Below are 26,370 nucleotides of genomic sequence, written 5' to 3' on the forward strand. Positions count from 1 at the left end.
TAATCAAGTCTGTTCGCGTTGAACTAACGCATTGCGTTTATCGCTCTCCTACCACGAACAAAAGTTTGAAATAAGACGCATGATAGACGCCCGCCATGAAAGGCCGCGATCTTGTATACCCGCGATAGACAACGGTAGCCCATGTCTTTAAACCAACACAGGTGATTGGATTTTACCTGGCCACTGAGTTAACGCGGGTATACCTTGGCAGCGCGGTGTATTGTCTCTATCTCTAAGTGGAGATTCAGTTACTAATGCAATGTGTTACCTGGATCTACCTGTAGTTTACCAGGACTCCCACCTGTGTGTGTAACGGAGAGAGTTTGGGCTGGACTTTGTCTACAGGAATGTGTCATCTCTAAATCAAAATGAGTGACATTGATCAGGATATGGATAACACTTCCCCTCCCTTACAGGTAAGATCTACCTGGTTACCATAACAACGGGGACGCTAAGGGACAACGCTCTTCCGCTATGATAATGTTTTACAAATTATAGGTTATTGTTTGTGGTTCGTATATAGTTCGATATATGTGGAGTGTTATTTACTGGACTGTCATATCGGGGCCGTGTTTACGCTTGTGTTTATGTGTCGTGGATTATGCGTTCCCTGGAAGCGGCGATCTAATACACTACTGACCGACTTAACCACTCAATTCCGAGACACGTTGAAAGAGATTAGCTTACTTACGGGGTGGTTATAATTCAACAAGCCGTTTAAGCTTTATGTGACGTGGAAGGAAAATATATTCAACGATATACGTGACATAGCATTGCTTGGGGACCGACTTGACCAACTGTCATTTACATCACGCGTTTTGTTGATATCACACAGTCTTTTGTATCTTTCATATATCTACTTATTTTCATGTACAATTTTAGTGAAAATGGTCTGTTGATGTTTATTATTATCACAAAAATGTTGATTCAGTGGAGATCATTTGGTACCTACCATTTTATATCCTGGTGTGTCTGCTTCAAGACAAAAACACGGAGTAGCCAAACCTGAGCCTCGATCTGCCCCTGGATCTGATCTGTCTGGATACAAGGACATATTAAAGCACCGGTCACACTAATATTCACATACTTATTACCTTTTTAGTACCTGAACGAATGTTGTTGTACGTCGCAATCAGCAATGATCCACTTATAGGCGCTGACCTGTACATCATCGAGTGCTAACCGTGCAGTCCGGTGGTTGATAGCATGAATAACCTCCACGCCGTCCGAGCACGATAACTCAAAATCAGTAAGATCAGACATGGTAATCCCCGATCCCCACTTCATGACAAGGTGCGGGGACCATCTTTGCCATGGGAATACCATTGTTGGAATTATATCAAATAAACTCAACCACTATGTTTATATCTCAATTAGGAGTGAAACTTGAATGATATGATACCTCGAAACCAATTTGAAACCGAATTCGCCAGTGCCAATGCCAAATACAACATTCAACATTCTACATAACTACCCGTGAAGGTCCGCATTAGAATAGACCTTCAGCGACCCATGCTTGTGGTAAGAAGCGACTAACGCGATCGGGTGGTCAGGCTCGCTGACTTCGAGTCTGGACCATACAATCCAGTGATTGACATCATGAGCATCGATCCACGCAATTGGGATACGATGACATGCATCAACCAAGACAGCGACCTTGATCACCCGATCCCTTTAGACGCCTTTTTGCTGAAGACCTATTTTTCCCCGGATCTTTACGGGTCCACTCGTTTATTTACAGAGCACCGGCCGTCATATAGCTGGAATGGTGCTGAGTGCGGCGTTAAACAAACAAACAAACAAACAAACATTCCATGCACATAACATACATCACTACATTAACAATTCAAGCACATCAATCACAAACATGACAGCTGTCAGCGCACAATACTGGTCGCGTGGACATGTAACGCTCTACCAACTACATGTATATGAAGTCCCAGAGCGTGTATATTCATTATCAAACACGTACATGGTATTATCATCTATCAACAGCCGAGTATAGGGGTAAAGTTCAGACATAAGCGCAGGGCCTCCAATAAGCTTCTGCTAATGATTTCTCCCAGTGTACATTTGAATATCAAGGCAGTTTGAACTTTATTAGTACTCCCAAATCTCTCGGGTACGAAAGGAAAAGGCCAGATATTCGCCGGATATTTTAGTAAAGTGAATTTAATAAGTGACCTGGGGTCGTCCCACACAGTGCTCTTAGCAAGAGGACGATTGTAACATCCATACATTAACATGGGCTTAAGATAGTGCAGCGGTAAGACACCCATACATTAACACGGGCTTAAGATTGTGCAGCGTTAAGACACACATACATTTACACGGGCTTAAGATAGTTCAGCGTTAAGACACCCATACATTAACACGGGCTTAAGATAGGGCAGCGTTAAGACACACATACATTAACATAGACTTAAGATTGTGCAGCGTACACACATACATTAACATGGACTTAAGATTGTGCAGCGTTAAGACACGCATACATTAACATAGACTTAAGATTGTGCAGCATTAAGACACCTGTACATTAACATTGATACCGGGTAAGAATATATGTCTCCAGCAAACGATACTTGTCATAAGAGGCGACTAAATGGATCTGGTGGTCAGGTGACTTGGTTGGCATGTCATGTCGTCGTATCCCAACTACCTTGATCGATGTTCATGATGTCAGTCACTGGATTTTCGGAAATATTAGCGGAAATATTGCGGCGTTAAACAACAAACAAAAGCTCTGTGAACAGGACCCTTGCTCTTACTTGGGGAAATACGGCAAGCACAGTGCAGTGAAAGACATGTTGGCTTGACGCCGTCACGGCAACCTTTCAAACACACATGCCAATCCCCACAGAGAGAAGTTTAACAAAAGCGTTTTGAGCAAAACTGAAATTGGTTTTACAATTTAAACGTGGCAAGGGTCACGTAAACAGACAACCCTATCTTACTTGTCTATTTTGCATGTTGTTTATGGCGTCAGGTGAGGTGCTCTATACCACCCAAATAATCCTTTATGTATATTCCATGCTGCTTTGTAGTTATACGGCAGTGCGTGTTGCTTGATCTGTTTCATTCAGTGTGTTGGTCTATGTAGGTCTGTCTACAGCATGTGTATACGAGGGGGCTGTGATTGTACAATAGGGAAGAACTTGAAACGGTCTGGTTTAATGGAGTAGGACCGTGAGGCTTGAAAAAACTTAACGCCTACTGCACATACAGTTATATTAACGGCCATGGTCATACATAGTCTGTTGAAACCTGTTTTTAAGCGTAGTAATCGATAGTGATATGTTTACTTGGCGAAAGCTATCGTTGTTTCGACGATCTGCTTAATGTTGTTTTTTATCTTTCTAAACTTTAATGTAAGATTCTACTTTATATGTGTGTCCTCTTGGTTTTGCACCTCTGTGAATACCTTCCGCGTCCAACATAACAGTTAAAAGGGGGAAAAAGGCTCTTAGACCCCCTTCACAACTGATGCACATCACTGTCGTATGACAAATAATAAAGGCGTCACAATTAGCTGTACAGAGACATAATTCCCGGTTCGACCCCATGATGTTTCTAATTTTGTCAGCACTATTCCCGTGCTTGTGGGTTTCACCAAACAGGTAAACGTCTAAGACCTGAATAACTTCGGACTTTGTTCCCACAACAAGCGGACAAAAACGAACTAAAACGACAAGTTCCGAATGTAATACATAAGACCGCGCTATTATATTGTTCTGGGTATTTCATACACCTTGTCGTTTCTAAGCGCCATGGCATCTGCACCCAAAAGGGAGAGTCATCGAAAGACTATTTACTGTTCTGTGTGGGTTTTGCTTTACAAATCGAAATTTCGAATAGAGGTAGTAAAGAAGCTGGCAAGGTTCGCTCAAGGTTAACGTGACGCACCCTCCCGCACTCAGATCTCCACGCAGAGAAGTATCGTATCGGGGTAAGATATCCGAGTTTTATGTTGTTGAGTAGATGGAGAGTGACCGTTTGATGAATATATGTGGAGGGACCGAAAAAAACGCGGTTAATGTTTGATAGATGTATGTGGAAGAGCCAATGGTTGAAGGAAAGAAGTGGAATAGTCAATAGTTTCGACGACAATGCTATCTATATCTAAATATGGTCGTTAAAGGTTCTACTCTCCAGTTTGGTGCCTTTTTCAGCTTAGGCCTGTTATCTCTGGGTGTCTCTAGTATGATTTGTAGATTAATCTTCAAATGAAGTTTGTGCTGGCGTATTTACAAACTGTTTAATATTTCAAGACCTGAATGAAACTTGCTGTAATTGTCATTTTGCCCTGGCGTAGTCCCTCTTAAACATAGGGTTGTGCAAAGATGATATCGTCTTCCCTGCTTCCGGCGTAACAGCTTGGCCTTGTTCCACAAAGTATAGGGACGGCGGCCGCTTTACGGGCCCTTGGACCCAGGTTGTGGAAAATGTATCTGAATTCATTTCCGTAAAGCGATCTTAGCACTACTGTCGTATTGCTCCCTGTGTCTTTAACCTTGATTTACGACTGTCGCAGAACTTTCTGAAGATTGATCTGTTACTGGGATGGCTAGGTGAGCGAATGTTCTTGTTGTCTGAATTAATATAATGAAGTATAGACCAGGCAAACCAGTGACCGTGGATATTCTGGGTAAGAATATAGATCCCCAGCAACCTATGCGACTAAAACGGGTGGGTAGTCAGATCGGGTGGTCCGCCGGCTCGCTGACGTGGTTGATTGTGTCATCATATCCCAAGTACGTAGGTAGCTGTTTGTAATGCCAATCACTTTATTGTCTTGTCCAGATTCGTTGACTTACACGCACCGTCATGTAGCTGAGTGGCGATGAACAACAAACCAACATACATGTAGGAACAGGGTAGGAATGCCGAGCCACTCATCCAGCCATGCTTCTGGCCGTGTATATCATGCTATCTGTCACACGCTTCAAACTCGAGAATGATAAGCCGCACACTTTCCTCTCCAGAGGTGAGAGAAGTGTGTTTATGGCTACCTGTACTTGGCCTGTTTAGGATCAGGGGCGGTCGGGTAGCCTAGTGGTTAAAGCGTTCGCTCATCACGCCGAAGACCCGGGTTCGATTCCTGACATGGATACAATGTGTGAAGCCAAGTTCTGGTGTCCCCCGCCGTGATATTGCTGGAATATTGATACAAGCGGCTTAAAAACCACACTCACCCATTCATTTGGTAAGCGAACTCACCTTTATAGCCGGCTTTAACGTGCTTAGATTGCATGCTGGTTCACTGTGCACGAAACAGTTAAATTTAGCCACAAGTATTTGCAATCGACGAACCATTGAAATGAATTTAGCCAGACGGCAATTAAATCCTTTCGTTGATTAAATCCTATGATATATGCATAACCTGTTACAGAAAATCATTGTCAATTACACACACCCACCAATTTCAATTCCATGGCTCTGGCGATTCCTTGAGCCTATAAATACCTGTATGCATGCATCAATGGGTTACATCACCTGCTGTGTATGCGTTATAAACTGAACAATATTCTACTGTATATAATTTAAACATCCATTCGATAGGTTGCGTTAAAATCGTTACAAGGCGAAACAGTTTGGAAATGATTAATTCATTTACCATGTTTGTTATTCCCAGTGCCCTGGTTTGTGAAATCAGTTCGATTTCCGACATGTTCAAAGCGAACCCATGTTGGGTGTAATTTGCCACAGATCAAGCGTTGATAGTGTGACCTATCAGCGGGTGCGTTTTGTTCATGTGATAAGGCAACTGTTTGAAAACGCGTTTTGATTATGACAAGAACACGATCTCTTCACATAAAAAGGCAACATAGTGATGAAAGTTATATGAATGGATCACTGAAAATCCGTGATGACACCGGGTGTTCGCGAAAAGGCGTAAGCATCTCCTGCTGTACCGGTAGTCACAGTATAGCTATAAGGCTGTTCTTGTAGTTTAGCCATGTGATACGGACATTCATCACGTGTTGGATCAGTGTCCATATACAGGGTACATTATGTGATGCCGTTTTTGTGCGGACATTCATCACTGTCCATATACAGGGTACATTATGTGATGCCGTTCTTGTGCGGACATTCGTCAGTGTCCATATACGGGGATCATTATGTGATGCCGTTTTTGTGCAGATATTCATCAGTGTCCATATACAGGGTACATTATGTGATGGCGTTTTTGTGCGGACATTCATCACTGTCCATATACGGGGTACATTATGTGATGCCGTTCTTTGTTCTCCTCCTTATTTTAATCATACACAACATTTGTACATTGTAATTTATATTGCCGATCGGAAAAGGAGAAGTGGAAAGAATTTACATTTCGATAATGAAACCATTTGGTTATTTCTTTCAACTAAAGTAAAAACGACAACAAAACACAAATTGCTTCTAGGATTATTGGCATATACCAATCGTTTGTATTTTAGCTTTTCATCTGACAATGCTTTCACCTTAGATCTTGAGAAACAGGAGGCCAATCCCATGACTTATGAACCACAACTTGTTTCGTGGTGATTACAAGATTTAACAATTTCTTTTCAACGAGCATTATTACAGTGAGGTGAGGTAAAATGGCGTTTAACATCGCATTCAATATTATTGAACTCATATAACGACGTGCATGCGCGTGCGTATGTGTGAGAATGCTTATAGTGCTACCTCACTGCTAGGTGCAATGCCACAGTAACATTACCGGACTCTTTTAAATTGTTTTGTTTCGCTGAATTATTTATAAATCCAGGAAGAAGAAAATGTTGTTGTTTTATTGATTGTAAGAAAGCTTTCGATAGTGTTCGGCGTGTTGGTCTGTGGGACAAATTACAAGCACAGGGAATTGACGATAAATGTTTGCGTGTTGTTAAAGCATGAGTGTCTGCAATGGGAGTAACCTCGAGTGTTTTCCATGTATTGTCCATGTCAGACAAAATAAATTATCACTTGTTTTATTCCCATTGCACTTGAATGAAGTTGGGGGTCTATCACTTAAATCATTATTACATAATTGTAATGGTATAAAATTTGACTGGGGTGTCTCTGGATATTATGACTGTATCCATTATTACATCTGTACATGGGCAGATCCGGTGGGGGTGCATTTACAAGGAACTTGATATACAGAGATTACAGATATCGGCAAAACGTCTGTTGCCATGACGGCGGGTATATTTTTTTCGGATGCATAGCGGCGTACACATCTTCCCGAGACAAGGGAGTTAACTGACTGTAAAAGTCCAGTTTCCACGTGGAAATATTTTATAATCAGTTAACTCCCTTGCCTCGGGAATATGCCGGGCACATAGAAATTTATCAAAACGGCATTCGGCAATAAACGTTAACAAGTAAGGTAAGATAAAAGATATATTCAGTTTCCATTCCCATTGAAGCATGCCGCAAGAACACAAACATAAATAGGGCGATATTGGCGAGTGAAAGCACGGTATGCTCACGAGCGTCGGATTAATTGTTCCCTGCACGAAATATAGCTTTGAATCATTTACATCTCACTCGGTAAGTAAGCCGCGATGAAGCTTTGATTGAGTCATTTGTGTGATTGCAGGATTGGCTGGCATGAAAGTGTTAATAATAGAACTCTCTTCGATTGGGTGAACTGGCAGGCGCGTTTTGGGGCTTAATACAGTTGGCTGAATCGAAATTATCGTATAATGATATCACATTCTTCTGTCGCCAACATCTACATGACCTCCATGAACAGATATCTCAACATCTGCTTATCTTTGAGGGATATAAACAATATTGTTCCTCACTATTACCGTATTACATAACATGGGCAGCATAAGATAAAGGTTAATTTCATCTGTGTAACGTAAGGATTATGTGACCGCAATCGTTTATGTGATAGTTAATTTTTTATCAGTTGATACATCTACTGACGTTTATCATATTAGTTGACATGGTTTTGGTCATATGGATTGTACAAGCTGCATTCATAATACGTCATAACATGTAATCAAATTATTTATTCTGTACCTGACACTGAAATTTATTCTCTATTCTGGTTGTAGGATAACAAGTACACAGTGGTGATAGCTTGGTGTAATCCCCGTCTGACGTCACTGATATAGTCAAACAATGGATGACGTCATTTATTATATACTTAAAGTTGAGAAAAGTGATGATTTCATTGCAGTGAACATAACACTTGATATGTCACTGCTGTGAACATAACACATTGACGGAACTATTGTCATACAAGAGTTACTTCCCCTCAAATTGTATCCCTTTATCCCAAGTGTCAGATCCGTGCACAAACTGTTGATTACCTTTTTACGTTAGTTCCACATTGACAAGGCAAATTAATGACAGATGTTCATTTATGGAGTTAATATCGCTTCATGCCGTTTGTTATTCTCTTGAAAATATGTCGTTATAAACTGTTCATTTCTCAAGTAACTCGTCAATCGAGACTGTTCGTTTCGCAAAGCGCCATTTTTGTTACTTGTTAGCGTGTATTCTTTTGCTTCCAACAGCGGTCTCGTAGTTTTCAAGAATATTTTTTGTTGAAGTTGATTTTGTATATGATCATATTAATTTGTATGATACAGTATTTTCGTGACCCTAGATATTTATTTTACTTTTGTTTATATATTTTAAGAGCTTGTAAACACGAAACTACTTTTTTAGTCGTAAATACAAGGGGTGGCGAATCGTCCCTTCGTGTTAGGTAGGGAGAATTTACGTTTCAAGGTTTTACATTTGTAATGAAATAATGTAATTTTCCGATAGACAACTACATAAAAAGTATATAATGTATAGGATGTTCCATGTGTCTCGTGAAATATCATGATATTTCACGAGACACATTAAAACATCCTCTGTATAATCCCCATCAGTCATCACTTTGAACAGTCAGGTCCCTTATCTCACGGTTGGTCACATATGTTAAAAAGTGTATTTACACTATCAGATACCGACCCGTGAAGATCCGGGGTATAATAGGTCTTCAGCAACCCATGCTTGCCTTAGAAGGCGACTTTAGAAGCTTGGCGTAAGAGGCGACTAATAGGATCGGGTGGTCACAGGATCGGGTGGTCAGGCTCGCTGACTTGGTAGATGCATGTCATCGTGTCCCAATTGCATGGATTGATGCTCGTGATGTCAATCACTTGATTGTCTGGTCCAGACTCGATTGTTTTTCGCAGACCGCCGTTATATAGCTGGAATATTGCTGAGTGCGGCGTTAAATAACAAACAAACAAACAAACTTTCAGATACCAGTGTATGTTAATCTCGTGAATGATGATGGTTGAATATTTTCATCCGTGAAAACGACTTTCGTTCACTCGGTGAGATAAACATAGGATTTGTCTAGAGTATATTATCATCTAAGCTATGAACAGTAGTTCTGACCCGTGAAGATCCGGGGTAGAATAGGTCTTCAGCAACCCATGCTTGTCGTAAGAGGCGACTAACGGGATCGGGTGGTCAGACTCGCTGACTTGGTTGATGCATGTCATCGATCCCAATGGCGTGGATCGATACTCATAATGTTGATCACTGGATTGTCTGGTCTAGACACGATTATTTACAGACCGCCTTCATATAGCTGGAATATTGCTGAGTGCGGCGTTAAACAACAAATAAATAAACAAACAAACAGTCCCTATTGGAGGAAATCCAGTCAGACTGACATGACTGGCGGAGAAGGGCATGCAGTAACGTGTTTCATTACCTACGAGGGCAAACATATCGGGGTTCACTGTTTCCGTCATCCGGACGGCATTGTTGATTCGAACCTTATTGTGACGTGAGGTGGGAATGACGTCATAGCTGAAGAATGTTGAAGTCATTCGACAAATTGTGGTTCCGCTGCTGTTGCGACTTGTCCCTATAGGTAAACACTAAAATCCGTCTCAAACAAACAAACCACACACAAATGAACAGCAGTTCTAGTATATCGCGGTGTGTTCATTTTAGAAGAATCTAGTGATTGACATCATGAGCATCGATCCACGCTGTTGGGATACGATGACATGCAATCAACCATGTCAGCGAGCTTGATCACCCGATCCATTTAGTCGCCTCTCAAATTCACGATCATATCACGGTTATATTGAGAGAATTGCGGCGCCATTGTCGCTTGGGCCACCCTGACAGCATTACATGTAATACTGTGTAAAAGCTATGAAAGGTTTGATGGTGTCCCGTAACCTTTGAGAGTTAATATTCACCGGGTAACAGCACGATTTTGTAACTCGTTTAATACTTCTCAATATTAGAGAATTATCGACACCATTTTACATCTGTTTTTGACTTATGCTACGACGATTATGCTATAAATAGAGTAATGCCTCCCATATTGTAAATGCGGTGAGTGAATCAATTAAGTAATCCATTAATAAATGATTGTACGAAGGCAATATGCCCAATACACAAAAGGCGCTCCATAACATTATGACATAAGAACAAGTTATTTACAGCCGAATCCTAAAAATCTCATAAACAGTACCAGATTTCTGGAAAAATCAATGTGCGCACACTAGGACTCTCTAAATGTGCAATGGACTCCGCGAGACTCTCTTTGTTTCTATATTTCGTTTTAGACATGCGAACATGTTGTGAAGTCCTGTGACCTTATTGTAATTCCGAGGCAAAATATGTCCCCTACACCTCATGCTTCCCAACAGCTGTCAAAAATAAGGACATGATCGAGTAAAATGTTTTGACCTTATAGTGTGTCATCACACTCCGGAACGCCTTCTTGGTCTAGTGGTAGAGCGTCTGCCCGGAGAGCGGAAGGTAGGGGGTTCGATCCCCGGCCGCGTCATACCAAAAGCCATTAAAAGATTTTACTTGTTGTTACCCTGCATGGCTCTCCGAAATAAGGGGTCAAAACAAAGACTGGTCGGCTCGGAGTCAGTATACTCTGTCTGAGTGTGGTATTCATGTTAAACTGCGGCATAGTATCTCAGTGGGCTAGCACTATAAAATCGACATTAGTCCCGACTAGTACAAGCAGCCACACACGCGAACGTGCATGCACATCGCTTTATAAATGCATTAATCTTGTACGCGACTTTAAACCCATTTCATCTCACCTCACCTCATACTCCGACGACGTGGATCGGTGTTCATGATATCAACCACTAGAACATTGCAAATAATGGATGTCGGGATGCAGCTGTAGGCTGTGCCGCAAAACAGTATTCACCCATTCTTTCGTTGAATTGCTGTGTAACCTTACTAATTCGGCTTGAAGGTTTAGTCTCTCATCCATGGTCTTTTTTTCTTGCAGCCTGAACCTAGCTTTGAAGCCGACTCTTTGAAGCCACCCACTGCTGGACAGGATGATAACCCTCCCAGTTCCCGGCCTACCTCACAGGGTAGAATACCCACCCTGGGGAGACGGGCAACACTCAGCCGCACCCCCGTGTCTATGCTGGAGCAGCCACAGGATGAGGATGAGTCTGTGCTGATAACGGAAGTGAAAGATCAAGCCGAGGAAGAAGCTGAACAAGAGAGAGAAAGAGATCTACTTCCGGTCGCAGAGATCGAAGAAGAACAGCCGACGGAAGAAGGGGAAGAGGAGGAGGAAGAAGAAGAAGAACTGAAAATATCGGACGATGGAGGAAGCCGAGAAGAGGAAGAAGAGGAATTTGAAGGAGATGTTTTTCAACAAGTTACCATAGAAACAGTTGATGTGGAACCACGAGAAGAGGACTTTGATACAGATCTCGAGGAAGAATGTGAGTCTCGCCTACAGCAGTCAAAACAGTTTAACCCTGACAGTATCACTACAGTGACACATTGTGGAGATCAGGGGTAGAATAGGTCTTCAGCAACCCATGCTTGTCGTAAAAGGCGACTATGCTTGTCGTAAGAGGCGGGGGGCATTTTCGTGGACAAATGATATTTGTAAGTTCTAATACTGAAAGATCTGAAAATCGTTACATTTAGAATTGTAACCACCGGGCACGAGTTCTTTTTTTCTCTCTCTCAGTCGTGTTATTTTTAACATGCATCGAAATAAGCACAACAAAACCATTGCACTCCACATAAGGAGAGACACCCTTCTAAGCTCAAGGTAAACCAATGACTTCAATGCCTTTAATTGTCTGGCTACCCAACGCGTTTTGGGACCTTTCCATTTCCGTCACAACTTCTGGATGAACGTAACCTTCAATACCTGCACGTCAAAAACACTCAAGTTTAGGTCTCCGCAAGAATAACTGCACAAGAAAAACACCAAAGATTAGGTCTCGACTCGAATAACTACAAGTCAAAAACACTCAAGTTTACGTAGGATAAACACACCCTCTTAAATCTCCTATCACGCTAAATTGATTATTTATTGGGCAAATTGTGGCAATTATCCGGAACGATTAACAATTTAATGGTACTATCATAGCATCAACTATCCACGCTAAACTGAAGTGTTTCTCTACTGGAGTGTCCACACTGTCACGTTAGCCCTGTACGCCGAGTCTCATCTTTCTCTGTGGCACGGCCACTGAAGACGCGGAGCTCGGGGACGCGATGGAACAAAGTAAGGCGTTCTTAATCTTAATAATAAAATATCAGTTAAGATGCATAAAGCCATTTATTTGTGTGTTAAACTTGTTCATACAGTCACATGCAAGTATATATTACATTAAAGTAACATACCGTTGAGTGGGAGAAGTTTCTAATGACGATGTGTGGCGTTGAGCTGTATACATGTACACAGTAAGCACTTACTGAAATACGTTTTTCAATATTTCCTATTCAGTTGAATATATTCCTGTTTTCCCAGCTTTTATTGTGTTTTTGCCCCTTGTCATATTCATGAGTAGCAAGTTCTTCAAACTTTAATAGTCCTTCTGCGGTATAAAACTTGATATCTGACAAATGTTCGCCACTTCTATTGTGAGATCATTCATAATTTCGACAAAGAGAGATAATATCTCTGTATCTTGTTGAGTGAAAACAACATATACTTCAAATCAGCTTCTTACGATTTTCTTGTAGAAATTCGCTTTCCAAAGGAAGTGCAACGTTCAGTAGTGTAACCCTATTATCCATATGATTCAACCCCTACACCTTTCCTTTAGTAAGATTCACTGCTGTATAAGCGAGGCAATAGTTTACGTTTTGTTTCACATGCAACCCAAATGTTTATCAACTCGCAACCTGAATGGTCATTTCATGAGGTACCTCTGTCACATTCAACCTGCCATGTCCCCGTCTGTGTTGTCAGTCCCCGAGGACGAAGGGGACCCCGTGAAGTGTGAGTATGTGAAAATCTGTGAACGGCTCGGCATCGTACCCATCTCCTACTTTGTGCGGCACATCAACGACCGCGACATCGCCATGAAGTATCACGGGCTGGGCCCCGAGGAGGCAAAGGCTATGGCCCTAGTGCTGAAGGTAACGCTTTTAGTTTCTCTAATTCTTTGACGTTGTTGAGTGACCAAATATAGAAACTCTCCTGTGTGCCGTTTGACATCAAATATACCAACACTAAATAAGGCCTGTGAAAGAAAATACTGGCAAATAGCTTTTGCACAAGGTTTACGCTAAAAAAGCACCAAAAAAACCAACTGAAGTAAATGTGTCATGAAAATATTTCGGGTCTTTTTTCAGAGAACACAAAATGACTATAAACAGTGACCGACAATACTTCTCTCTATAAATATACCAAAGGCGTGTCAGTTGTGGAAATACAAAGTCACTTATTGTTGAAGTACAGGGTTGAGAGCATGTCATGTATACTAGTATCTAGGCATCACTGTTTCCTAGAGAGCAGTCACAAGTTGACATTAAACAACACAACTCTTCACTCTCTAGATAGACAACTCTCAGACTCTTTTATTCCTCTATTACTCAAGGGAAATTGGCAAGCGTTCACATGTTTACACGTAAAACACAAATATTTGAGCTTCGGGCTCTTTTGGTGAACGCTTAGAGCAATTGCGTGGATCGATGCTCATGATATCATTCACTGGACTATCTGTTCCAGACTCGATAATTTACAGACCGCCGCCATATAGCTGGAATATTGCCGAGTGCGGCGTTAAACAACAAAAACAAAACAAACAATAACAATAACCGCCACGTTTCAGGACAGCATCAACCTAGAGAAACTGGACGTGTCTGGGAACTGGATCGATGCCGCGGGGGGTTACGCCATGTCCCGGATGTTGGAGGAGAACGACTACATTACTGAGATGGTAAGATGACCATGGTGTTGCTGCTGTTCACGATGGTGCATAAAATAACACTGTGATCCCTACCTGTTATATGAAGTCGTATATACCAACGAATTCACTTGGGCGAAAACAATTTGAATACAAACAAGGCATGAACGGCAATCTTGGATTTTAAGCCCCAGTCTGTGAATCCTGGCAACTAAGTGCCGTAACTCTGCTTTATTATATAAGATAAAATAATGAACAATTAGTGCGAAATCGGCTCAACAAGAAGCGCCCGTAAAATCACCCACACAACCATCATCATCAATAAAATGGATACGACCTGCTTGAAACTGATAATTTTAGACAATGGGGTAGCCTAGTGATTAAAGCGTTCGCTCGTCACATAGATGTCTTTTCCGATTCCTTGTTATAATGTGTGAAGCCTATACTTGGTGCCCCACGCCGTGATATTTCTGGAATGGGGTTAAAAGCAGCGTAAAAGTCAACTCACCGGCTATGCTATGCTATGCTATGCTACAACTTTTTGCTGGTTCTATGACTGCATTTTGGAAGCACCATTTAGAGTATATGGTTTTTTCTGTCGTAGGCCATGGCTGACAATAAGCTGGGTAATGAAGGCGGCATCCACGTGTCTCGGATGTTGGGCATCAACGCTGGGCTTCGACGGATTGATCTGGCAGGTGGGTCACTGTACAATATAGGCAAGGTTACTTTACAATATAGGCTAGCTTAGTCGGGTTACTGTACAATATAGGCTAGCTTAGTCGGGTTACTGTACAATATAGGCTAGCTTAGTCGGGTTACTGTAAAATATAGGCTAGCTTAGTCGGGTTACTGTAAAATATAGGCTAGCTTAGTCGGGTAACTGTAAAATAGAGGCAAGCTTAGTCGGGTTACTGTACAATATAGGCTAGCTTAGTCGGGTTACTGTAAAATAGAGGCAAGCTTAGTCGGGTTACTGTACAATATAGGCTAGCTTAGTCGGGTTACTGTACAATATAGGCTAGCTTAGTCGGGTTACTGTACAATATAGGCTAGCTTAGTCGGGTTACTGTACAATATAGGCTAGCTTAGTCGGGTTACTGTAAAATAGAGGCAAGCTTAGTCGGGTTACTGTACAATATAGGCTAGCTTAGTCGGGTTACTGTAAAATAGAGGCAAGCTTAGTCGGGTTACTGTACAATATAGGCTAGCTTAGTCGGGTTACTGTACAATATAGGCTAGCTTAGTCGGGTTACTGTACAATATAGGCTAGCTTAGTCGGGTTACTGTACAATATAGGCTAGCTTAGTCGGGTTACTGTACAATATAGGCTAGCTTAGTCGGGTTACTGTAAAATAGAGGCAAGCTTAGTCGGGTTACTATACAATATAGGCTAGCTTAGTCGGGTTACTGTAAAATAGAGGCAAGCTTAGTCGGGTTACTGTACAATATAGGCTAGCTTAGTCGGGTTACTGTACAATATAGGCTAGCTTAGTCGAGTTACTGTACAATATAGGCTAGCTTAGTTGGGTTACTGTACAATATAGGCTAGCTTAGTCGGGTTACTGTACAATATAGGCAAGGTTACTGTACAATATAGGCTAGCTTAGTCGGGTTACTGTACAATATAGGCTAGCTTAGTCGGGTTACTGTACAATATAGGCTAGCTTAGTCGGGTTACTGTAAAATAGAGGCAAGCTTAGTCGGGTTACTGTAAAATAGAGGCAAGCTTAGTCGGGTTACTGTAAAATATAGGCAAGCTTAGTCGGGTTACTGTACAATATAGGCTAGCTTAGTCGGGTTACTGTAAAATAGAGGCAAGCTTAGTCGGGTTACTGTAAAATAGAGGCAAGCTTAGTCGGGTTACTGTAAAATAGAGGCAAGCTTAGTCGGGTTACTGTACAATATAGGCTAGCTTAGTCGGGTTACTGTAAAATAGAGGCAAGCTTAGTTGGGTTACTGTACAATATAGGCTAGCTTAGTCGGGTTACTGTAAAATAGAGGCAAGCTTAGTCGGGTTACTGTAAAATAGAGGCAAGCTTAGTCGGGTTACTGTAAAATAGAGGCAAGCTTAGTCGGGTTACTGTACAATATAGGCAAGCTTAGTCGAGTTACTGTACAATATAGGCTAGCTTAGTCGGGTTACTGTACAATATAGGCAAGCTGAGTTGGGTTACTGTACAATATAGGCTAGCTTAGTCGGGTTACTGTAAAATAGAGGCAAGCTTAGTCGGGTTACAGTACAATATAGGCAAGCTTAGTCGAGTTACTGTACAATATAGGCAAGCTTAGTCGGGTTACTGTACAATATAGGCAAGCTTAGTCGGGTTACTGTACAATATAGGCTAGCTTAGTCGGGTTACTGTAAAATAGAGGCAAGCTTAGTCGGGTTACTGTACAATATAGGCAAGCTTAGTCGAGTTACTGTACAATATAGGCAAGCTTAGTTGGGTTACTGTACAATATAGGCTAGCTTAGTCGGGTTACTGTACAATATAGATGAGCTTAGTTGAGCTACTGTATAATACAGTCTAGCTTAGTTGGGTTACTGTACAATATAGGCTAGCTTAGTCGGGTTACTGTACAATATAGGCTAGCTTAGTCGGGTTACTGTAAAATAGAGGCAAGCTTAGTCGGGTTACTGTACAATATAGGCTAGCTTAGTCGGGTCACTGTACAATATAGGCTAGCTTAGTCGGGTTACTGTACAATATAGGCTAGCTTAGTCGGGTTACTGTACAATATAGATGAGCTTAGTTGAGCTACTGTATAATACAGTCTAGCTTAGTCGGGTTACTGTACAATATAGGCAAGCTTAGTCGGGTTACTGTACAATATAGGCTAGCTTAGTTGGGTTACTGTACAATATAGGCAAGCTTAGTCGGGTTACTGTACAATATAGGCTAGCTTAGTCAGGTTTCTGTACAATATAGGCTAGCTTAGTCGGGTTACTGTACAATATAGGTGAGCTTAGTTGAGCTACTGTATAATACAGTCTAGCTTAGTCGGGTGACTGTACAATATAGGCAATCTTAGTCGGGTTACTGTACAATATAGGCAAGCTTAGTCGGGTTTCTGTACAATATAGGCTAGCTTAGTCGGGTTACTGTACAATATAGGTTAACTTAGTTGAGCTACTGTATAATACAGACTAGCTTAGTCGGGTTACTGTACAATATAGGCTAACTTAGTCGGGTGACTGTACAATATAGGCAAGCTTAGTCGGGTTACTGTACAATATAGGCTAGCTTAGTCGGGTTACTGTACAATAGAGGCAAGCTTAGTCGGGTTTCTGTACAATATAGGCTAGCCTAGTCGGATTACTGTACAATAGAGGCAAGCTTAGTTGGGTTACTGTACAATATAGGGTAGTTTAGTTGTGTTTCTGTACAATATAGGCAAGCTTAGTTGGGTTACTGTACAATATAGGGTAGTTTAGTTGGGTCACTGTACAATATAGGCAAGCTTAGTTGGGTTACTGTACAATATAGGATAGTTTAGTTGGGTTACTGTACAATATAGGCAAGCTTAGTCGGGATTCTGTACAATATAGGTTAGCTTAGTCGGGTTACTGTACAATATAGGCTAACTTAGTCGGGTTACTGTACAAATTGGTTAGCTTAGTTGGGTTACTGTACAATATAGGTTAGCTTAGTTGGGCTACTGTACAATATAGGCTAACTTAGTTGGGTTACTCTCGCCACACATGAAAATATCCCCCGATGAGACAAACGTGATATTTGAAAGAAATCCCACATATCCTCTGTACATGGAACGATGAGGGAAAGCGATAATCATATATGAGTATATCAGACTCTTATACCAGTCGTCTAGTACGTTTAACCCAAAGCTAACCGCTAATTGTGTGTACGTCTAAACAAATATCACAATTTATGGTATAAGTCGGAACTTCAAAGAAACGTTGCGTTGCTATGTTCCTGGAATCCGTGACATGCAACAGAGCTACATTGATCATTGTCTTCCAGATTTAAATTCGGTATGAAATTAGCATATTCTCCGTATTAAACTTCAAAATGTGTTTTTGTAATTGAAAAGATATGACATTGATCTTGTTTATTTTTTGCATTTCGTATTCAGGCAACATGTTTGAAGACAGAGTGGCCGAACAGTTTGCGGAGGTTTTAGAAGTATGTACCAAACTGATGAATGTTTATCTTAACCTCGTTGTTATTCGCCCGTTTTGAAAAAAACACCTCGGATACATTAAATTAGAGCTGCATAGCACGGACAGGACAAGCAAATTCTCCAAGACGAATCGTCACATCCATGATGAATATAGAAAAGGCCTCATGCTACTCGAGATCTTTTGGGATCACTAATACCTGCCAGTAGTCACGTCTGGTTCAGTAAAACAACAGTGGTGGGGCACCGGTGACGATGACACACAACCATCATGACAGCCTCCGTGGTCTAGTGGTAGAGCGTCCGCCCGGGGAGCGGAAGGTCGGGGGTTACATCTCCGCTCGTGTCATGCCATAAGACGTTTAAAGATGGTACTTGTTGTTACCCTGTCTGGCGCTCGGCATAAAGGGGCTAAAACAAGGACTGGTCGGTTAGGCTCAGTATACTATGTCTGAGGGGGTATTCATGTTAAACTCCCGTATGGTATAAATGTAATAATCTCGGACAACGTTAAACCCCATTTCACCTCAGAACCAACCAGGTCACCGACAACAACCACCCGATTCTGATATTGTCGGCTCTCAGCACATGGGTAACTGGCGATATACCCTTACCCGGAGTCCAAACTCAGATCATTTCCAGAAACCATTTTCACCATAAATCGATAATCGTTTTTACATGTATGTTTGAGTAGATACATTTTGTTATGATAAATGAAATAAGATTTTTTCATGTGCGTAATGAATGAATTTTTATTATTCAGAATAACAAATATCTGCGCGAGTTGGATCTGAGTAGGAACAAGTTCGGCCAGTCCTCAGGCCGTCTTCTTGGACCAGCTATAGGTAGGTGGAGGTGTAAGTTCAACACAGGTATGGCAAAGTGGACGTGTGTTGTTAGATACCTGTACTAATGAATGTCGTGAACAGGCGTTGTTACGTCTGCAACTAAACGTAACCATTTGATCCGCAGGCTCAAAGAAGCATTAGTACTACGGTTATCTAACCAATAAAACCAATACAGGAGTCGTTAACATAGACTTAAGGGCTCTGATCTCGCTGTACAAGTGGGGCCTGTCCATTTAAACATATATTTGTATTTATACGTCGTATTGAGTTAAGAAAATACAACAATCACTTTGTACAAGTGGGCTGTGGATAGATAGCAGATAGCACATTTCGTAAAAAAACAACAACAGTTGAATCTCATAATTTAGCCATCGTTCTTGTGTGCAGTTGGTAGTGCTTCTTTGCGATATTCGGGCTACCCAGTGCAGTTTGTTCTTAGGTGATAACAGCGACCGTAGAATAGAGACGAAAATTTGAGACGAGCTGAAGTGACCACTTCAATGAAGACAACTTTCAACTCTGACATAACACGTTGACTGTTTTGTCGTTGGCGATTTTTCACCTGTCACGAGAAATATACATAAAGTATGGTTTTTTTTACATGCATGCTATTTGACTTTGTCGGCCATATGTAAATGTTTTTCGGTCTTTCAGGTGCAAACGACACTTTAGACGTCCTTGACCTTAGCTGGAATCATTTACGTCAACAGGGAGCCATTGCTGTTGCCGCGGGCATAAAGGTCAGATGGGTCTCAACAATATGTTGTTATATTCATTACATCAATTGATTCTTACAAAGGAGATCAAGAACGAGGCATTAATTCTATAGATTTGATCAATGGTTTTTTTCAAGGAAAACTATCGTTTGAAGGTATGTCGTCTGTCTGGCAGTGCTCAATAACTGTCTCACTTAATCAGCTAAGTCACTTTCGGAAAGAGTTAAGAGTCGGCAGGGTTGTCAAATAATTACAGCATTCGCTCGTCATTCACTCAAAGTTTAAGAGCTGGGCATGATATCCGTTTCAATCAATGTTTCTTCAAGGAAAACTTGCGCCTGAAGTAATGACCTCTGTCTGACAGGGCTCGGTAACTCTTTCACTAAATCAGCTGACGCTTTCGGAAAGAGCTCAAGAACTAGGCATGACGTCTGTTTTGACAATGATACTTGCAGGAAAACTGTCGTCTGAAAGTATGTCGTCTGGCCTGGAACGGGTTCGGACCGGAAGGTGGCGCCGCCCTGGCGGAGGCTTTGGGGAATCATGAATCTCTGCTGGAAATAGACATGACTGGCAACCGACTCGGTCAGGACACGGCGCTCAAAGTGGCCAAGGCCCTGTCTACTAACGATGTCCTGAAGATATTGAGAGTAAGGTGTACTTTGATATCAACGAGTCATATGTTACTCACACCACTGCTTATACCGAAACCCCGATAAACATGTTACATTGTACCGAGTGAACGGGTACAAATCTGAAGTGGGTACCAGGGTAGAAAAGGTCCCCAGCAAGAGTGAATGAGTGCGTGAGTAGGGTTTAACATTGATTTAAACAGTATTTCAGTTATATCACGGCGTGAATGCTTGATGTGAGAGGAAAGCCCGAAGAGATGCAGGTGTTGCATGTTGTGAGAAGTTTATGTGGAGACAATGTGTGGCTTGGCTTATGTTTGCGCTGTCACCGGTTTGCCTTTTTTCATATTCTATTATTTACAGGGTGCTGAGATATAGATGATTTCATTTTAATTTCCCATTAGTCAACCTTTTATTATTCATTTAAAAACAAATTTGTGTCGTGCATTTATCATGTGTTTGCACAACTGCTGGAACACTGATTAACATGTTTTATTTTACACAGATATTTGATGGAGACTATATTCCTCACACACATTTTACATGGTATCCAGTAAACAGGCTTTTTGTTGAAAACCCCGAAGAAAAAATGGAAACATATTGTTTCTATATTGACGTCTAAGTGTAGTCGTATATTCTCAGAGAACACCTAATGGCGACGACCCAAATGCCTCAAATCGATTGTAACCTTCAACATGCCCACACGGTTTAAACACTATCTGGACGATGAAGCCTTTCGTGCGTGTTCAAGCGTTCCCTTGTCGATCACACATGGCTAGAATGTGTTAAGTCTGTTCTTTGTATGGTTGTTTGTTTGCTGTTTACGGTTGCACTCCAACTATACCACGACAATCTGTAAATAATCAAGTTTGGACCAGACAACCCAGTGATTCACATCATGAGCGTCGTTCTACGCAATTGGGAAACGATGACGTGCATCAACCAAGTTAGCGAGCCTGACCACCCGATCCCGTTTTTCGCCTCTTACGACAAGTATAGTCAATGTTACTGCAAGCATGGGTTGCTGAAGACCTATTCTAACCCGGGGAGTTCGTTGTGTGGCCGGCCAGATATGGCAGGATATATGCTAAGGGTTGCAACTATCTCCCTCACTTTTTGTATTTTTTTCTTATCTTTTTTTATCTTTTATTCAGATGGGCAACAACCTCATAACATCAGCGGGTGCAATAGCTATCGCCATGGCAATAAACCAATCGGAGAGTTCAGAAATAGAGGAACTGGATCTGACGGTCAGTACTGGATATGGACCTTTCTTACATGGACCCATCTTACATGGATCTATCTTTCGTGGACCTTTCTTACATGGACCCATCTCACATGGACCTATCTTACATTGACCTATCTTACAGCACTGGCGGCAGCTTGGCAACAATTAGTGGTATAAATCGGTCGAGTTTTTCGTTTATGACCTGATATTTAACTCGAACTCCATTTTCTCTAGTTATCGTTCAAAACATTTACCGGTACGAGTACATGTATATTACAGTGAAATATAGGTATAGTTTACCGCTTGTCTCGAACATTGGTGATGTTGGACTCCTTTAACGAGTTTCCACTGTCTGTAAGTTTGAGTTGTCTTTGAAATAATGTGGATTTATTATTTCTAAACTTAGATACTCTAAGTATAAACTTCTATTGGTAAATATATATTGGTACATATTATTCAACATGCAGTTTTCTGTGTACAGGACGTTCCGGTAGAATACGAATTTCTGCGCATCCTTGAAGACATTCGGAAGAAGAAATCTACTTTCAAGGTCACCCACGGACCAGTTATGCGTGCTGGAAATACATTAGAGGATCTGGGGAAGAAAGCTATTGACCCCTTCAAGAAGAAGGAGCCAGTAATTATCCTCAAGGAACACATCGTCGTGAACGACATGCGTCTGGTCGACATCCTCAAGAGATACGACCCCGACGGACGTCTTAGTGTATCGCCTGAGGACTTCGTGGCTGCCCTTGATGTGAGCTATAGTCTCTCTCTCTCTCTCTCTCTCTCTCTCTCTCTCGCGATATACTTGTATCCTCAATACTGTTCTCAGCGGCGCTACATCTAACTCACTCACATTTCATTTATCTAATAAAAGCTTTGCGTCCTATAGATTAATCTGTCTGTTATATGTATCACAAGAACATACGACACATGTATTTTATTCCCCCCGATACAATATTTCCAGGAGCTGGCCGTGCCCTACAACCGGGTGCAGCTTGAGGAAGCGGTTCACAAGCTGGCCAAAGACCAGTCGGGCAGGATATATTTTGGGTATGTTGACCTTCAGTTGAACTTGGGTCACAAGGCGCCTAAACTGGGGACGTATGCACAAATCTTGAACCCTACTGAAGAAACATGTACGCCCACGAAAGATAATTATATGACGATTCATTAGCCTACATAAAAATCTTAACTGATGTCAAATATGAATCGTTTAATGTGCCTGATGATATTTGGATGTATTTCATAGATTCATTGTAGTACTTATATTTAGACTAAACGTGAGTACCAAAATAGGGTTCGCAGACAGGATAGCATAGTGGATACAGGATTGGCTGGTCACGCGGAAGATGTGGGTTCGAATCCGTCCATGGGTACAATGTGTAAAGCCTATTGTTTGTGTCCCCCCATCATGAAATGACCTGGATATTGCTCAATGCAGCATCAAACTTCTCCTTCACTCCCTCACTGACTTGCTGTGCTGTTCTTTGCAGTGACTTCATCCCTGACAATGAAGACAACAAGAATAAGGTGACATTCACCCCCGAGCCGGAGACGTGAGCCACGCCCACATCTGTCTCCTAATCTGTGCTACATATTACTGTTCATCATCATGTTCATTACCCTGCTATCTCGAATGGTGTTATAGTCAAATCCGGTTATAACGAAGTGGGATAAAGCAAAATGTCACACGAACAATTATATTCAACATCATTTTTCGGTTATTCTTATTTTAAACTTTGCAGTTTTGTTATATGTAGGGTTGACGTATCTGGAAATACCCTGTAAGGGTGCCCTTGAACTGTATTACATATGTTCTGTATAAGGGGCTGTGGGATAGCTGGGTGGCTAAAATGTTCACTGTTCGATTTCCCATGTGGGTACACATGAACCCACTCTTGGTGTCCCTGCTGTGATGTGACTGGGATACTTCTAAAAGCGGCGTAAATTGCTCACTCAATTAAAGCGTAACGAAACGTGGGTTGACACTGTATTTATTGAATCTCGGTTGTTACGCAGTCCGATATAGCCAAAGGCTGGCCGTGGACGTCAGCTACCATATATTAGTACCAGTGGGGATTCTGGGTTACAATATTCTGAGTAAGCCTGTACCTGTCCTGTGCCGAGTGTTCAGGTTCAGTGATTTCATTCCGTGCCATCGTGCCCTGACGGTGGGTGACGTGCTCATACTATCAATCACTGGTCCAGACTCGATTATTTAAAGGGCGGTCGTGATAAAGTTGGATTATTGCTGAATGATGCCATGAAGTTGAACGATTCACCGTTGTTGTATATTTCGGATATTTCAAACTGATAGTGTTCTGGGTGGACTGCTTGGGTGACTGTTAGTGTGTGGTGTTCGTGACAACCGTCCAGTCCATCGTTTGAATGACCTATGCACGTCGACTGTGTTTGTGGTACGCTGCATCATTAACTACATCGTGTTGAGGAAGGTGGTTGATGAACACAACAGTATTGTTTTTGGCGTATATTCCTCAGATCGAATATGTATATTCTCATATTGTGTCTTCTATACATTAGACACTCGTATGACAATTACATGGATTTGACCAAAACATTCAAACGTTATCAAAACGTTACTAGGCAGAAAACAGACGCCCAAACAATGCTAAGTTAAGGTCCAAAACACAACTAGGTTACTCGTATTATCTACATTTCTTGTTTGTTAGGGACCGACCATTTGATATTCTGGGGGTGGCCTGGAATTTTGTATCGAGATTGGATATTTTTACAGCTTCAAATCCAGATATGTTTTAATTTAAAACTGAGAGCCTGATTTTTTAATAAGAAAAATACCTTCCAGCAATGTAATTTTTGTGGCAGGTAGTGTATTTTTTTTAACTGTTTGAAGCATTATATATTTTTTTCAAGGATCATCGGGGACAATATGTTTTCTTCGATAAAATCCAAACCCCGCCCCAGAATATAAAATGGTCAATCCCACAGTGACTGAATCATTTGAACATGACATTTGTTGGACTATTTCAACACATAACGTACATACATTTACGTCACTTAAGGTCGACCTCCAGTGGGAACTCAGTTGGTGAAAGTCACGTCCTATGTTTATCGTCAGAGAAATAAAAAATTGCATTGTTAGTCTGTGTTATATTTCACTGATGGAATTAAATCTAAATGACATTGTGTTTAAAGCCGCATCATCAAAACTGCAGCGCACGTGACAAACATATGCTGCATATGATTCATGATCATAGTGGAAATGCAGTGCTACTGAGGTGAAATTGTGTTTAACGTCGCGTTCAAGATTATTGCACTTATATAGCGAAAGACATACACGTGTGTGTATGTGTTTATGTGGCTGCTTGTACAAGTCCAGACTGGTGCCGATTTTATAGTGCTAGCCCACTGAGATACAAAAAAACAGAACTCTGTCCCAGTTTACTGACTCCGAGCCGGGCAGGGTAGCAACAAGTACCATATTTTAACGTCTTTTGGTATGACGCGGCCGGGGATCTCCGGGCGAACGCTCTACTCATAGACCACGGAGACCACGGAACTAGAATGAATTTGATAATATACTGAACCGCAAAAGAAACGTCACCCCAAGTAACATTGCATGAAAAGTTGTCATTTAAATATCTGGGTATTTTTTGTCAAAGTTTCAAAAATTTAACATTACCTTGTCCGGAAAAAATAAATTTGATGATAAAAAAACAAAGCAGATGACAATAAATCCGATCGACCAAACGCATCACGGCATCAGCCATGGTAACCCGATGCACGTGAGTTCCGTGCAAATTGAAATGAACATGCGTTCCCCCATTCCTTGCCCTATAAAAATCCACCCAGATCGGATAACATTCATTCGTTATTGAATTGCTACCACATGCCAAGATTGACAAGAAATCAGCGACACCAAGCACTTGGACGATTGCAAGCTGGACAAACCGCCCGGCAAGTAGTCTATGCATTTCAAGTCCACGTAAGGACCATATACAGGCTCCAGCAGCGGTACCAAACCACCAACACTACAGATGACCGAGCACGTTGTGGAAGAACAAGGGTCACCACCCGACGTCAGGATCGTCAGATTGTGCGACAGCTTCTTCAAGATCGCTTTGTTACTGCTGCGGAAACTGAGGACCCATTCTGACACCACGTCATCGCCGGGACTGTCTTCAGTGGGCAACACAGCACCAGCATTGGCGCCACCAGCAGTGGAGAAGAGTCCTCTTCTCAGACGAGAGCCGTTACTGTATCTCAACAGCAGACGGCAGAGAGAAAGTCTGGCGACGCCGTGCGGAACGTTATTCGGATACTTGTGTTGTTGAGAGAGATTCGTGGGGTGGTCCGAGCATCATGATGTGGGGTGGAATTGGTCGTGCACAGAGGGCCGGCCCTGTTGTCTACAAGAACATCGGTCCAGGGAGAGGCAGTGGTGTCACAGCAGCTCGGTACATTGATCAAGTCTTGAGACCACACGCCATACCTCATTTGGCACGTCGCCGCAACCACGAGTTTCAGCGTGATAACACCCGTGCACTCACTGCGAGAGCAACAAGAGACTTCCTCCAGCAGAATGGCATCAGAACCATGCAGTGTCCTGCCCTCAGTCCCAATTTAAATCCCATTGAGCACCTGTGGGACGAGATTCAAAGACGGCTGAAT

The 26,370-nt window shown here is 41.8% G+C and overlaps 1 protein-coding gene across 1 annotated transcript; it reads left to right on the forward strand.

Annotated features, from left to right (window-relative positions):
* On the forward strand, positions 1-24,840 carry LOC124146058 (leucine-rich repeat-containing protein 74B-like). The gene is made up of 13 exons (XM_046516119.2): positions 1-416; positions 11,267-11,717; positions 13,208-13,377; positions 14,073-14,180; positions 14,752-14,845; positions 18,246-18,295; positions 19,054-19,135; positions 19,793-19,878; positions 20,310-20,504; positions 21,641-21,736; positions 22,196-22,471; positions 22,685-22,770; positions 23,214-24,840. Exons 1-13 carry the CDS (start codon positions 369-371, stop codon positions 23,278-23,280), a joined length of 1,809 nt encoding a protein of 602 aa, XP_046372075.2. The 5' UTR covers positions 1-368; the 3' UTR covers positions 23,281-24,840.
* The last annotated feature ends 1,530 nt before the right edge of the window (positions 24,841-26,370 follow it).

This window comes from Haliotis rufescens, unplaced genomic scaffold (genome assembly GCF_023055435.1).
Source record: "Haliotis rufescens isolate VD_foot unplaced genomic scaffold, xgHalRufe1.0.p SCAF_3, whole genome shotgun sequence".
NCBI classification, from domain to species: domain Eukaryota; kingdom Metazoa; phylum Mollusca; class Gastropoda; order Lepetellida; family Haliotidae; genus Haliotis; species Haliotis rufescens.

What these genes read in the sequence shown, in the direction of transcription:
- LOC124146058 (XM_046516119.2), top strand. Translation starts at nt 369, where the DNA reads ATGAGTGACATTGATCAGGATATGGATAACACTTCCCCTCCCTTACAG. An exon ending in ACACTTCCCCTCCCTTACAG is followed by an intron (nt 417 to 11,266) that starts GTAAGATCTACC and finishes TTTTTCTTGCAG; the next exon opens with CCTGAACCTAGCTTTGAAGC. An exon ending in CTATGGCCCTAGTGCTGAAG is followed by an intron (nt 13,378 to 14,072) that starts GTAACGCTTTTA and finishes GCCACGTTTCAG; the next exon opens with GACAGCATCAACCTAGAGAA.